The sequence below is a fragment of the Gorilla gorilla genome, chromosome 5, assembly GCF_029281585.2.
Source record: "Gorilla gorilla gorilla isolate KB3781 chromosome 5, NHGRI_mGorGor1-v2.1_pri, whole genome shotgun sequence".
Classification (NCBI taxonomy): domain Eukaryota; kingdom Metazoa; phylum Chordata; class Mammalia; order Primates; family Hominidae; genus Gorilla; species Gorilla gorilla.
The window spans coordinates 94,637,169-94,649,550 of record NC_073229.2 but is presented as its reverse complement, the minus strand read 5'-3'; the positions used below and the strand labels follow the sequence as shown (position 1 = coordinate 94,649,550).

Genomic DNA, 12,382 nt, shown 5'->3' with positions numbered 1-12,382 from the left:
TTGTAGAAATATTTTGTAATCTGATCAATCAAGTATATATTTCTGTACACTGTAAGAAACTTACCATTGATGCTCTGTATCATTACAAACAAAATCATAAAACCCAATCTCTAAGAGAATTTTCCTTTCACTGATTCTAATAGTAGACAGTACATGTAATAATCATTCCCAAATCTCTTTCTCATATTAAGAACAACATTTAAGGCAGAATCCTGAAAAAGCTAAAACAGGACTCAAAAGCAGTGGTATTTTCAATAACTAAATCTATTAATATCACATATTTCAAGAGTAGAATGGAAGACATGGGTGATAGGAATGAGGATAAAAACAGATGTAGATTTAAATGGCCAGGGCTTAAGTTCACAAATTCAAGTAACTTCAGACTTGGAACTACCAGTCGCTGAATATATGGGCTAGATTTACATCTTACTATATAATATTTAAACTGTTTTTGAATATTGAAAATAATATTAAATATATCATTGATTCATTTGTTAATTCAATCGGTGTACACTAGAAGAGCTATGGTACATACTGAATGTGTATGTGGGAAACGGGAATGAGTAGTCATGACAGATCCTACTTAAGGAAAGGAAGTTAATACATAAAAATAACTGACATGAGAAAAACTACAATGAGTATGATAAAAGGTTGATATATAATGCTATGGAAGTTCAGAGATAATATTAACAATTTTGAGACATGGGAGGCAAAGAAGTGAGGTCAATCAAAGATGACCTTAAGGTGTTTCAAAGGAGTAATTGAGAGAACAGTACCATTAAAAAAAGGACAACAGGAGAAGCGGCCAAAGAAGACAGTATGTTCAGTTTTAGACATATTCAGTTTGATATGTAAATTGAGATGTCTAGCAGGCAAATGAGGATTGAAATTCATTAATAAAATCAGTCCTGGAGACATAAGATTGGGGACATAAAAGTATATATGGGACAGCTGAGATGGGAGAATTGCTTGATCCACGAGTTCAAGGCTGCAGTGAGCTATGATTGTGCCATTGCACTCCAGTCTGGGTGACAGCGTGAGACCCTGTCTCAAAAAACCCCAAAGGTATACAGGGAGTATTCTGAGAGTAGAGGAGCATTAAATCAGATAGGGCACCAAGAAAAGCTTTTGATAGCAGGTGGCATTAGAGTTTAATTTTAGAAGGTAAACAGAAGTAGTTCTGAAAAGATGGGTAAACACATGAGGAGGTACAAAACACATGAGGTGATACAAAAACACGTGATACAAAAACACGAGGTGATACAAAAAGCATGAGAAAATGCAAGCAATCAAAAACCATGAATAGCATGACCACAGCAAAGGGTGTGTGTGTGTGTGTGTGTGTGTGTGTGTGTGTGTGTGTAGGATAAAAAGAAAACAGAGAATCAGAGACCAGATTATAGAGGACTTGATGCTCTTATCCATGGAATCTAAACTTCACTGTGAATACCACAAAGCATCATGAAAGATTTTCAAATGAGACCAATATGGTTTGATATTAGATGGCCAATATAATCTATGGCTTCATTGGATGATCATTTCATCTAACGAGGAAGTGAGAATGGGGAGAAGGGGGTATACATGTGGCAGGGTAACCAGTTTGAACAATAATTTAAGTAAAAGTGATGAAGGCTAAACTAAGGCAGTGGCAAAGAAGAAGAGAAGCATCCATCAGCCACTAAGAAGGTTAAATGTTTTAAAACTTGGCAATTCTGTAGATATGGGGTATAAATAAGAAGGCAGAGTCAAGAACAGTTTCTAAGTTTCTCACTAGGCAGATGATGCCATTCCAGTAGATGTGGAATACAGAGAAGTAATCAGGGGACAGATGCACTGTCTGAAAACACTAGATTTGAAGCACCCATGAGACATCTCCATGAAGATGCTAAGTAGGCCTCTAGGTGTATAAGTCTAGAGCACAGCACAGAGGACAAGGTAGAGATATATATTAATATTTGAGAGCTACCAATGGTAAAGATGGATATGGAATGATGCTGTCCAAGAAGAATGTACAGAGTGAGAAGAGCAGAAGACAGAGGCTAAAACACAAGAACAGCTTTCATAAAGGGGCAAGGAAAGAAAAGAAACCCATATAGGAAGCAGAAAAAGAGCCAAGATGGAAAAAAAACCAGGAGAGGTGGATCCCACAAAAATGGAGAAAGGAAAGTATTTCAAGAAGGAGTTTTCAGTAGTCTTAAATGTCTTAATGTTCAAATAAAAGAAAAGAGATCACTGGATTTGGCAAGCTTCAGTGGAGTGGTGCAGACAGAAACCAAAAAAGTGAAAAAAAGGGGGGAGTAATAAAGTGACTGTTCTCTTTCAAAAGGTTCAACCCTACCCCCCAACACTCTCAGAAAAAGGGGAAAGGGGGACAAGTACAGAATAAGAGATCCAGAGAAATATTTATTATTATTATTAAGATGGAAGAAATGGGAATAACTTTATCTATTAAAGGATTAATTACTGAAAGAGTAAGAGTTTAAAGATACTGATGAGAAGGTATGAGTTCCAAAACGGAGAGGGTAATTATTCTTGAACAGATTATAAATCTTTCACTGAACTAAAAGGAAAACATAGGTTAATTAATGTTGGTAGGTAGAAAGAAATGTCTTGAACTTCAAAGATACAGTAGAAAGCAAAAGCAAAGCTAACTGTGAGAAATGAAGGGAGCAGTGAAAACCTGATGTTTGAGGAAAGGTGAAAATTTGGGAGAGTGTCTAAGGGAATAGATAGGAAGCTAACTAAAGATAACTAGATAGGGACCCCGTGGACCTACAGTGCTGCTGATTCTGCATGTCTGTGTGATCTTTTTTGGAAGAGCTCAAAGGCTAGGTATAAAAACAGTAATACAGATTTGCAAGATGACTAGGATAGAAAAACAAAGAGTAATACATGAAAGACAAAAGTAATCCATGAAGTCTGAGACTTGAGTCAGGAAGGGAGTAAAACCATGAACGGGAGGGAGACTTAAGAAAATGTAGCAGGAATCGGCCAGGGGCGGCGGCTCACGCCTGTAATCCCAGCACTTTGGGAGGCCGAGGAGGGCGGATCACAAGGTCAGGAGATCGAGACCAGCCTGGCTAACATGGTGAAACCCCATCTCTACTAAAAAATACAAAAAATTAGCTGGGCATGGTGGCGGGCTCCTGTAGTCCCAGCTACTCAGGAGGCTGAGGCAGGAGAATGGCGTGAACTCGGGAGGCGGAGCTTGCAGTGAGCCGAGATCGCGCCACTGCACTCCAGCCTGGGCGACAGAGCGAGACTCCGTCTCAAAAAAAAAAAAAAAAAAAAAGTAGCAGGAATCATAAATGAGTCTAAAAAGCAGATGAGAAGGGAGTAAGAAAAAGAAGGATAAGACATCACAGTAACAGAATGGAATGTTGGCTGAAATTTCAGGACTACAGTGTAGCCATGGTTATGAGTTCAACATGGAGTGGAATGAAGGGACACTGGAGTTGAGAAAGGCATGCTGATGCATAATGAATTATCTAAAGGGTTGACTCATCAAATTACCAAAAATGATTCCAGATCTAAGTACATTAAGATCCAAGAGGAGAATCTTTTCCCAAACATAATCATGTTACAAACATTTGTCAATGTCTTTTTTTTTTTTTTGAGACGGAGTCTCACTCTGTCTCCCAGCCTGGAGTGCAGTAGCATGATCGCGGCTCACTGCAAGCTCCGCCTCCCCGGTTCACGCCATTCTCCTGCCTCAGCCTCCCGAGTAGCTGGGACTACAGGTGCCCACCACCACGCCCGGCTAATTTTTTTGTATTTTTAGTAGAGACGGGGTTTCACCGTGTTAGCCAGGATGGTCTCGATCTCCTGACCTCGTGATCCGCCCGCCTCGGACTCCCAAAGTGCTGGGATTACAGGCGTGAGCCACCACGCCCGGCCGTGTCAATGTCTTTTATTCTCCTGGGATAACCAGGAGGTCATTATATTAAAGAAGAATAGATGGTAGCACAGCTTGGATGATACAAGCCTCAAATAAAGTGGTTTTATATAACAGTGGAGGAGTAATGATTGCAATTAGAAATGGAAAGCAAGAGGGCTATTTTCCTTACTTTTGGTGGTACTTAGTAAACGACGAACTGAGCTTCTATAGCAGGTATTAGCAAGACATGGCCTGTGAGATTTGGCTACTGCTGTTTTTGAATTAATAAAGTTTGTCTGAAACACAGTCATGCTCATTTGTTTCTGTATTTTCTGTGGTTGTTTTCATACTACAATGGTATTGTTAAGTAGTTGCAAAGAGATTGTATGGCTTACACAACCAAAATACTTACTATCTGGCCCTTTTTAAAAAAAAGTTTGCCAAACTCCACTCTATAGCCGGGGGAGTGAAGACATGGGGGCGAGGAGGGGGGAAAAAAAAAACCTGTTTCAGTTACGTCTCCACTTTCAGAAGTAAGCGGCAATAACATTCTTTGAAGAAAATAAAGGCAGTCTGTTCCCCTCAAATAAGGATTTCAAAGGACACTGGAAAAAATATGCTGGGAAGATGTATGAGGGTGAATTGAGGGAGATCATAAGGTCAGAAGTAGGGTTATTTATAGACAGTAAAAATGGCAAAAGAGCAGTTGGGAACTTTAGGTTGTAAAGGCCTGGAATATATATGCAAGATGGGGAATATGTTTAATAATTAGTTCATAAAAAATAAGTAATAAGATTTATCCAGTAGTGAGAATTGTAGAAAGGATAATCATTAATAGTTTAGTTTCTGACACTTTCAGAAATGCTTGCTAGCCATATAATATAATATAATATAATATAATATAATATAATATAATACAATATGAAGGTAGAAAAACGTGGCAGTTTATAAAAAGGGGTGAGGACTTGGGTGGGAGACAGCTAGAACAGCGGGGATAGGACATGCACAAACATGGTCTAAAAACATAGACTAACAAAACTGGCACTGAATTACAAATGTTGAAATTCTTAGGTCAATTTCAAAGTAGCTGTGTAGCTCACAAAAGAGAAATACAGTCATGTGAAAAAGACTAAAGAAATCTCTTTCAACTGCTTAGTTTCAGTTGTGAGTTTGCTATTTCATTATTAGGAAATTACAGTAGAATGACACTTTTTTTTAACCACTAGAAAGACATGTTGATAATTTATTTGCTAAATGTTTATTTTTTAAAAAGTTTTCACATGTATATTTTCCAAACTGTTATATACTTACCTGCTTTGTTACTAAGCTTATATAAAAAAGTTTGGCGAGGGTCTGAGTGATCTCGACATGTCAGCTGCAAAAGCGAACCTGATTTTTTCCATTTCTGCATAAACCAGAGACCTAGAGAGTCATATATGATATAGAAGTATGAAATGAAATATATACAAACATATGCCAAGATTATTAATTTTAATATATATTTCACTTCAAAAGATGACATTGCCTAAATTAGCATTTTTGTTGGCTAATCAAAAATATATTTGGAAAATATTTCCATGTTCTGATAACATTTATAAACATGCATGCTTAGGTTAATTATGAATTAATGGTGGTTGATGGACGGCTTGCTATTTCTATTTCATTCAGTAATGAAACAGATAATAGCATATGAAGAACAAACTGGAAAAATTATACCTTTCAATATATTTGTTCAAATGATAAGATGAAGAAAAACTTCAAATACAGTAGTAGGTCAAATGCCTATGCAGAATGATCAGTCTATAATTACAGTTTAGCTATGACATAATAGACTAATTGCAAATGGACCACATCTTAGAATGAAAAATTGTTTAATGTTTTCTAATAACAGCTGAGTATCATTTGTTTTATATTAATTTTTTTATATTATCAGTAACCCATATTTCAATGCATCTTGCTCTTCAGGAAATTAAGCAAAATTTCAATCACTCAAGCTGGTTTTCAAGACTATGAAATATTCCTTTCCATTTTCATTGCTTCTAATATTAGGGAAACAGGAGAAAATTAAAGGAAAACAATCCTTTAATTGGTTAAATCTGATAGCTGGAAACATCTGGGAAAAAGTTTAGTGAAGAATGAAATTCAAAGTACTACATTAGACTCATGTTGGGTTCTATCATACATTATTTAAGGACTTCATTTTTCTCATTTCCTCTTTTTCAAACTGTAAAAGTCTAGAACTGGCTGTATTTTTAAATCACCAACTTGAAATGGGATACAGGAAAAATGGTATGGTTTGTCATTAAAAGGAAGTGGTAAAGGAAATAGAAATAAGATTTTCAGGGATCAATGAAAAGAGACAGAGTTAAATATAATTTATTCTCACAATGGGAATCAATTGACTAATTTACAGATCATTTTTGCAAACATCTAAGGGAAAAACCAAGCCAAACAAAAGGCAAATCAAGGCCAGGCGCAGTGGCTCACGCCTGTAATCCTAGCACTTTGGGAGGCCGAGGCTGGCGGATCACGAGGTCAGGAGATCGAGACCATCCTGGCCAACATGGTGAAACCCTGTCTTTACTAAAAATACAAAAATTAGCTGGGTATGGTGGCGAATGCCTGTAATCCCAGCTACTCCAGAGGCTGAGGCAGGAGAATCGCTTGAACCAGGGAGTCAGAAGTTGCAGTGAGCCGAGATCGCGCCACTGCACTCCAGCCTGGCGACAGAGTGAGACTCTGTCCTAAAAAAAAAAAAAAAAAATCAAAGTACCAAATATTTGTTGACGAGAATATAAATACTAATCAAATTTAGGGTCTTAACTTTCATATTAACTTCTTCAGAAATTCTGAATCACCTTCTTAAAAATTATACTCTCATATCTCTTTACTCTTTTTGAACCAAAATTAGCTAATATTCTATATAAAATGTTATAATTTGATAATGTATTAAATGTAGGTGTTTGTTATCTATTCAAGTAATGGGATGACAAAACTGTTTATAAGATAAAACTTTACTAAAAATATTTAGAATTTAATGAAAAAAAGAAAAAAATGCTCTTGTGAATTTTGACAAATACCATCTCAATATAAGAAAAGCCATTTTCTAAAATGACTTTTATCAACTTATTTCACGTGCATAACAAAAACAGAAAATTAGCTACATTTTTTGTTTCACGAAATTTCCAGTATGTGACAAACTGGTTCTAAAATAAACACCAGAAAATACTAAGTTCATATTTTTCTCCCTATTCCATATTTTTAATATAGAACAATAAAACTTTTTACCTGTATTAACAAGAGCACTGCTGTTGTAGAGTGTACCAAGGTGAGGTCCAGAAAGAGACAGAAAGGTATGAAGTTTGTTGAGGTAATATTTAAACCTTGGCCTTGTAAGCACTGAACGAATTATTAAATTGCCCAACGAATGTCCAATAAAGCTTTAAGAGGAAAAAAAAATTATTTTTCTCACAGCATTAGTTTTAGAAACAAAAATCAAAGCTGATCCACTATAAAATGGATGTGAATACTAACAATTTGAAAATTTCTAATGTTGTAAAAGTATAGTGATACTTTGAAATGATATACCACATTTTGAAGGAAAAAATGTGAGAATGTATAGAAGATCCTCATTATTACATAATTTAAATGTTTATAGAAACAACATATTAATCTGAAAACTTTTACTCATAGTTTGTAACTGCTTAGATATAAATACGTATTAAAGATAATAATATAATGATGATTACATATTTGCCTTCTTAGGTACATACACAAATTATTTACTTCTTAATCATTTCAAACAAAATGATGAAATTGTATTTATAAACGACAACTTGGAGAAACTATATATCTGTTTCTCTTATTCTCTGGTCTATACTTCAAAGATGGACAGTTTTTGACTAACAATATTTTCAAGGCATAGGTAAAATATATGCAGTTTCCTACTATAAATCTTCGATTATGCAAAAATAATAATATTTATGTAGCTAGCACTTCACTTTTGTTATGAAATGGTTTAAATCAGTGGTCCCCAACCTTTTTGGCACCAGGGACTGGTTTCACGAAAGACAATCTTTCCACAAACAGGAGTTGTGGGGATGCTTTTGGGATGAAACTATTCCAACTCAGGCACTAGATTCTCGTAAGGAACACACAGCCTAGATCCCTCGCATGGGCAGTTTAAAATAGGGTTCACAAATCTAATGCTCACCGATGATCTGACAGGAGGCTGAGCTCAGGTGGTAATGCTTGCTCACCCGCCCCAGTGCTCCTGCTGTGAGGTCTGGTTCCTAAGAGGCCACGGACAGGTACCAGTCTGTGGCCCAGGGTTTGGGGACCCCTGGTTTAAATCAAAAGAGCCTGTTTACTTACTGTTATTTTACAACAGATGGTATAAGATTCCCTGGGTACAATTAGCAGTGAAAGAAGAGAGCTTGAGAGCTGCCTAAACACTGGCTTACAGGTATATCTTGCGAGACGCTCAGGACAAACTTCCCTCCCGAACTGAACTTCCTAAAGTAGTGGGGGTGGGAATTCTGATGGTAGCTGACAGTCTACAATCAACCAGATTACACTTTTGGAAAATGATTGATTATAACTGACAATCTAACCTGAAAGACAATACTTTTGAGGAGGAATAAATAAGTTGAAATATTATTTTTCTCATCATAAAATAAATGAATAAAAGCTAAACAAGATTTTAAGATCCACAAATGAATAATTACAACAAGAAAATAATCTCTTCCTCCAAACAACAAACCTGAACCTTCTCCCATATTTTAACGGAATTCTGTTTTTTAAAAAATGACTTTAGGTAGAAACTGCTTATCTCTCTTCTTATTCCCTATACTTCGAGTTGGAAACAAACAGTCCAAAAGCTTACAGTATGCAGAACCAGCTTCTTCCTCTAACCTAGTTGGGATATGAATATAGTCAGTTTATTCTACCCTTTTGGAAACAAAGACTCTTCTCTCCTACATCTATTAACAAGATCTAATTAAATAATGAAACTCATACTGGTGTAATCATCATGTCTTGCTTGTGGAAAACTGACTCACAAAAGTATACAGCAGTCATAAAATCTGGCTGGGCAAGGTGGCACACATCTGTAATCCCAGCACTTTGGGAGGCCAAGGTGAGAGGATCACTTGAGCTCAGGAGTTCGAGACCAGCCTGGGTAACACAGTGAAACCCCCATCTCTACAAAAATTAGCTGGACATGGTGGTGCATGCCTGTAGTCCCAGCTACTTGGGGGGCTGAGGTGGGAGGATCGCCTGAGCCCAGGGGTTTGAGACTGCAGTGAGCCGAGATGGCGCCACTGCTCTCTAGCCTGGGTGACTGAGCAACACCCTGCCTCAAAAAAAAAAAAAAAAAGTATACAAACTTTGAAAGTATTTTTGTTGCTTCATATACATATATCATATACATATATGTAACTCACAGAGCCTATACTTCTTCCACTTGAAGTGTACAATTCAATGTTTTAAAATATATTCACAGAGTTTTAACTCTCACTATAATCAATTTTAGGACCTTTTTTCCACCTCAAAAAGAAATCCTATATCCTTTAGTTATCCCCACCATCCCCCATGTTCCCCAGCTCTAAGCAAACACTAACCTATTTTCTTCTCTACAGATATGCTTTTTTGGACATTTCATATAAATCTTTCCCTAAAATCTTTACTTTTTTTCACTATAAATTAATTTGAGTTGTAGTCTCCTGTATTTCAGAATAGGACAACCCTACCACAAATTCTGTTTAACTTTTATATACTTCATAGAAATATAAAAATAAATTGCATAATATTAAAGAAGATACCTTATTTTTGAGACTGTTAGACTATATATCTGAATATACTGTATTATCTCATCCAAAAGACGATCAGTCATGCTATCAAAATCAGCAAAAGTATCATTCTAAAAAGAAAGCAAAGCACATACATTACATTCTGGAATATGTATAATCACATGAAAAACTAACAATATAAACATTATTTTTAATTTAGGTACTGAAAGTATGGTTAAGTCCAATGTTTTTTAGAGAAGTTAGTGAGTGTAATTTTTTTATATTAAAACAAGCAAAGAGAGTACATTTCTAGGTGAAAAAAAGGTTCAGTGTTCTTAAAATACTTGCATTGTTTGTTTGTTTAGCTCACTACCAGTATGAAACATAAGATGTTTACAATGGTTTAATTAATGAAATATTTCTACAGAAATGTGAAATTCTAGAAATATTTCATATGTGAAGAGATCATAAGTCAAAATGTAAATCATATATATTTCCTTTGGATATACATTTATATTAAATTTCATAGAAATCAGAAAAATTATTTCTACTATTACAGGCATTTTGTAGTAAGGCAAAATTTAGGTAGAAACTGGTACAAAAATGTTTGTTTTCACTGAAAACACTGTCATATTGTACCTGATTTCTCTCAGACATAAGAAAATCAATTCTTCCCCCAGGCAGTCCAAGTTCAATGTAAGTTTTTACTAATCGGAGATCTGCACTGTTTCCTAAAAAATGAAAAATGATGTTTAAAGGATGAGATAAAGTAAAAGGTAGAAAGTACACCATCACATATTTTTACAGTTTTTAGAGACAAGCTTATGGCCTATGCCATTTGTGAACAGACAATATACAATGAAATAGAGTTCTCAATTTTTATGTCAAAGCTGATTTCTATTACCCAGGCAATGTCAATTCAACAGTTTTTTTTTTCTTTTTTCTTTCTTTTTTTTTTTGAGATGGAGTCTTGCTCTGTCGCCCAAGCTGGAGTGCAGTGGCATGATCTCGACTCACTGCAACCTCAGCCTCCTGGGTTCGAGCGATTCTCCTGCCTCAAGCTCCTGAGTAGCTGGGACTACAGGTACATCCCACCACGCCCAGCTAATATTTTGTATTTTCAGTAGAGATGGGGTTTCACCGTGTTAGCTAGGATGGTCTTGATCTCCTGACCTTGTGATCCGCTGGCCTTGGCCTCCCAAAGTGCTGGGATTATAGGCGTGAGCCACCGTGCCTGGCCAACAGTTTGTTTCTTAGGTGGTTTTGGTGGCTTTCACTTTTCTACCTAACAGTGTATTTATTTATCAAACTGTTAGCACATCACTTTGGTGACTCCCGGCTACAGTAGCTATAAATGGTGCCTTACCATCACCATTCTAGGTAATCATACAGCAAACTGTGAATGCATTTTAGATTTAATCTGTTGACCTTCCTTTGGTGATACTGGCACAGACTGAGAAAAATAAAAATCCATTTAAATATCTAAGAAAGTTTATTTTAATAATTATTAACTCAAAAGGCATCTACACATATACTTACAATACAGATATAAGACACAAGTGTTCTTCAAAAAGTCCATGGAAAATGCATCATAAAAAAAACTACGTATGGGTTTCAAAAATTTTTTACACCAAAATAAACACATACTAATTTGTTATAAAATGTTTGAATAGAATCTAGTTTGAGGCACTAAGAAGGATAAGAAATCAGTTTGAGGCCGGGCACCGTGGCTCACGCCTGTAATCCCAGCACTTTAGGAGGCTGTGGCGGGCGGATCACAAGGTCAGGAGATCAAGACCAGCCTGGCTAACACAGTGAAACCCTACTAAAAATACGAAAAATTAGCCGGGCGTGGTGGCAGACGCCTGTAATCCCAGGTACTCGGGAGGCTGAGGCAGGAGAATGGTCTGAATCCAGTAGGTGGAGCTTGCAGTGAGCCGAGATCGTGCCACTGCTGACGGAGTGAGATTCTGTCTCAAAAAAAAAAAAAAAAAAATCAGTTTAAAAAGAAACCTTATCAAACAACATGAATTCTGCTAAAATGGAAGCAAGAACAAACATCACACTTACGGTGAAGCTTCAGTGGAAGAATGGTGAAATAACGGAGGCTTTACAAAAAAGTTTATTGGGAAATGCTCCCAAAGAAATCAGCAGTTTACAAACGGCTAACTTGTTTAAAGAAGGGAAAAAACAATGTTGAAGAGGAAGCATACAGCAGTAAACCACCCACATCAATTTGTGAGGAAAAACTTCATTTTGTTCATGCCCTAATTAAAAAGGACTGACAATTAACAGCACAAACAATAGTTGACATCTTAGACATCTCAATTGGTTCAGCCTACAGAATTCTGACTGAAAAATTAAAGTTGAACAAACTTTCCACTCAATGGGTGTCAAAACCATTGTGCTCAAATTAGCTGCAGACAAGAGCAGAGCTTTCAATGGAAATATTAAACAAATGGTATCAAGATCCTAAAGCATTTCTTCAAAGAATTGTAACCGGAAATGAAACATGGCTTTACCAGTATCATCTTGAAGACAAAACACAATCAAACCAATGGCTATCAAGAGGTAGAAGTGGTCCAGTCAAAGCAAAAGTGGACCAGTTAAGAGCAAAGGTCAAGGCAACAGTGTTTTGGAATGCTCAAGGCATTTTGCTTCTTGACTTTCTGGAGGACCAAAGAATGATAATATCTGCTTATCATTAGAGTGTTTT

General features: G+C 36.3%; 1 protein-coding gene across 14 annotated transcripts in view; it reads right to left on the bottom strand.

Moving 5' to 3' along the window:
* FAM135A (family with sequence similarity 135 member A) overlaps nt 1–12,382 on the bottom strand; it is a 143,890-nt gene that overhangs the window by 17,768 nt on the left and 113,740 nt on the right. For 10 of the 14 annotated variants that reach the window (XM_031012461.3, XM_031012456.3, XM_055391421.2 and 7 more), the window contains 4 exons: nt 10,306–10,397; nt 9,700–9,797; nt 7,166–7,317; nt 5,189–5,299 (listed from right to left, as the gene is read on the bottom strand). In XM_031012461.3, coding sequence (XP_030868321.1) covers nt 5,189–5,299; nt 7,166–7,317; nt 9,700–9,797; nt 10,306–10,397 — 453 coding nt within the window. The remainder of the gene's footprint in view (nt 1–5,188; nt 5,300–7,165; nt 7,318–9,699; nt 9,798–10,305; nt 10,398–12,382) is intronic. The other 4 variants (XM_031012459.3, XM_055391422.2, XM_055391426.2 and 1 more) reach the window with 1 other exon arrangement.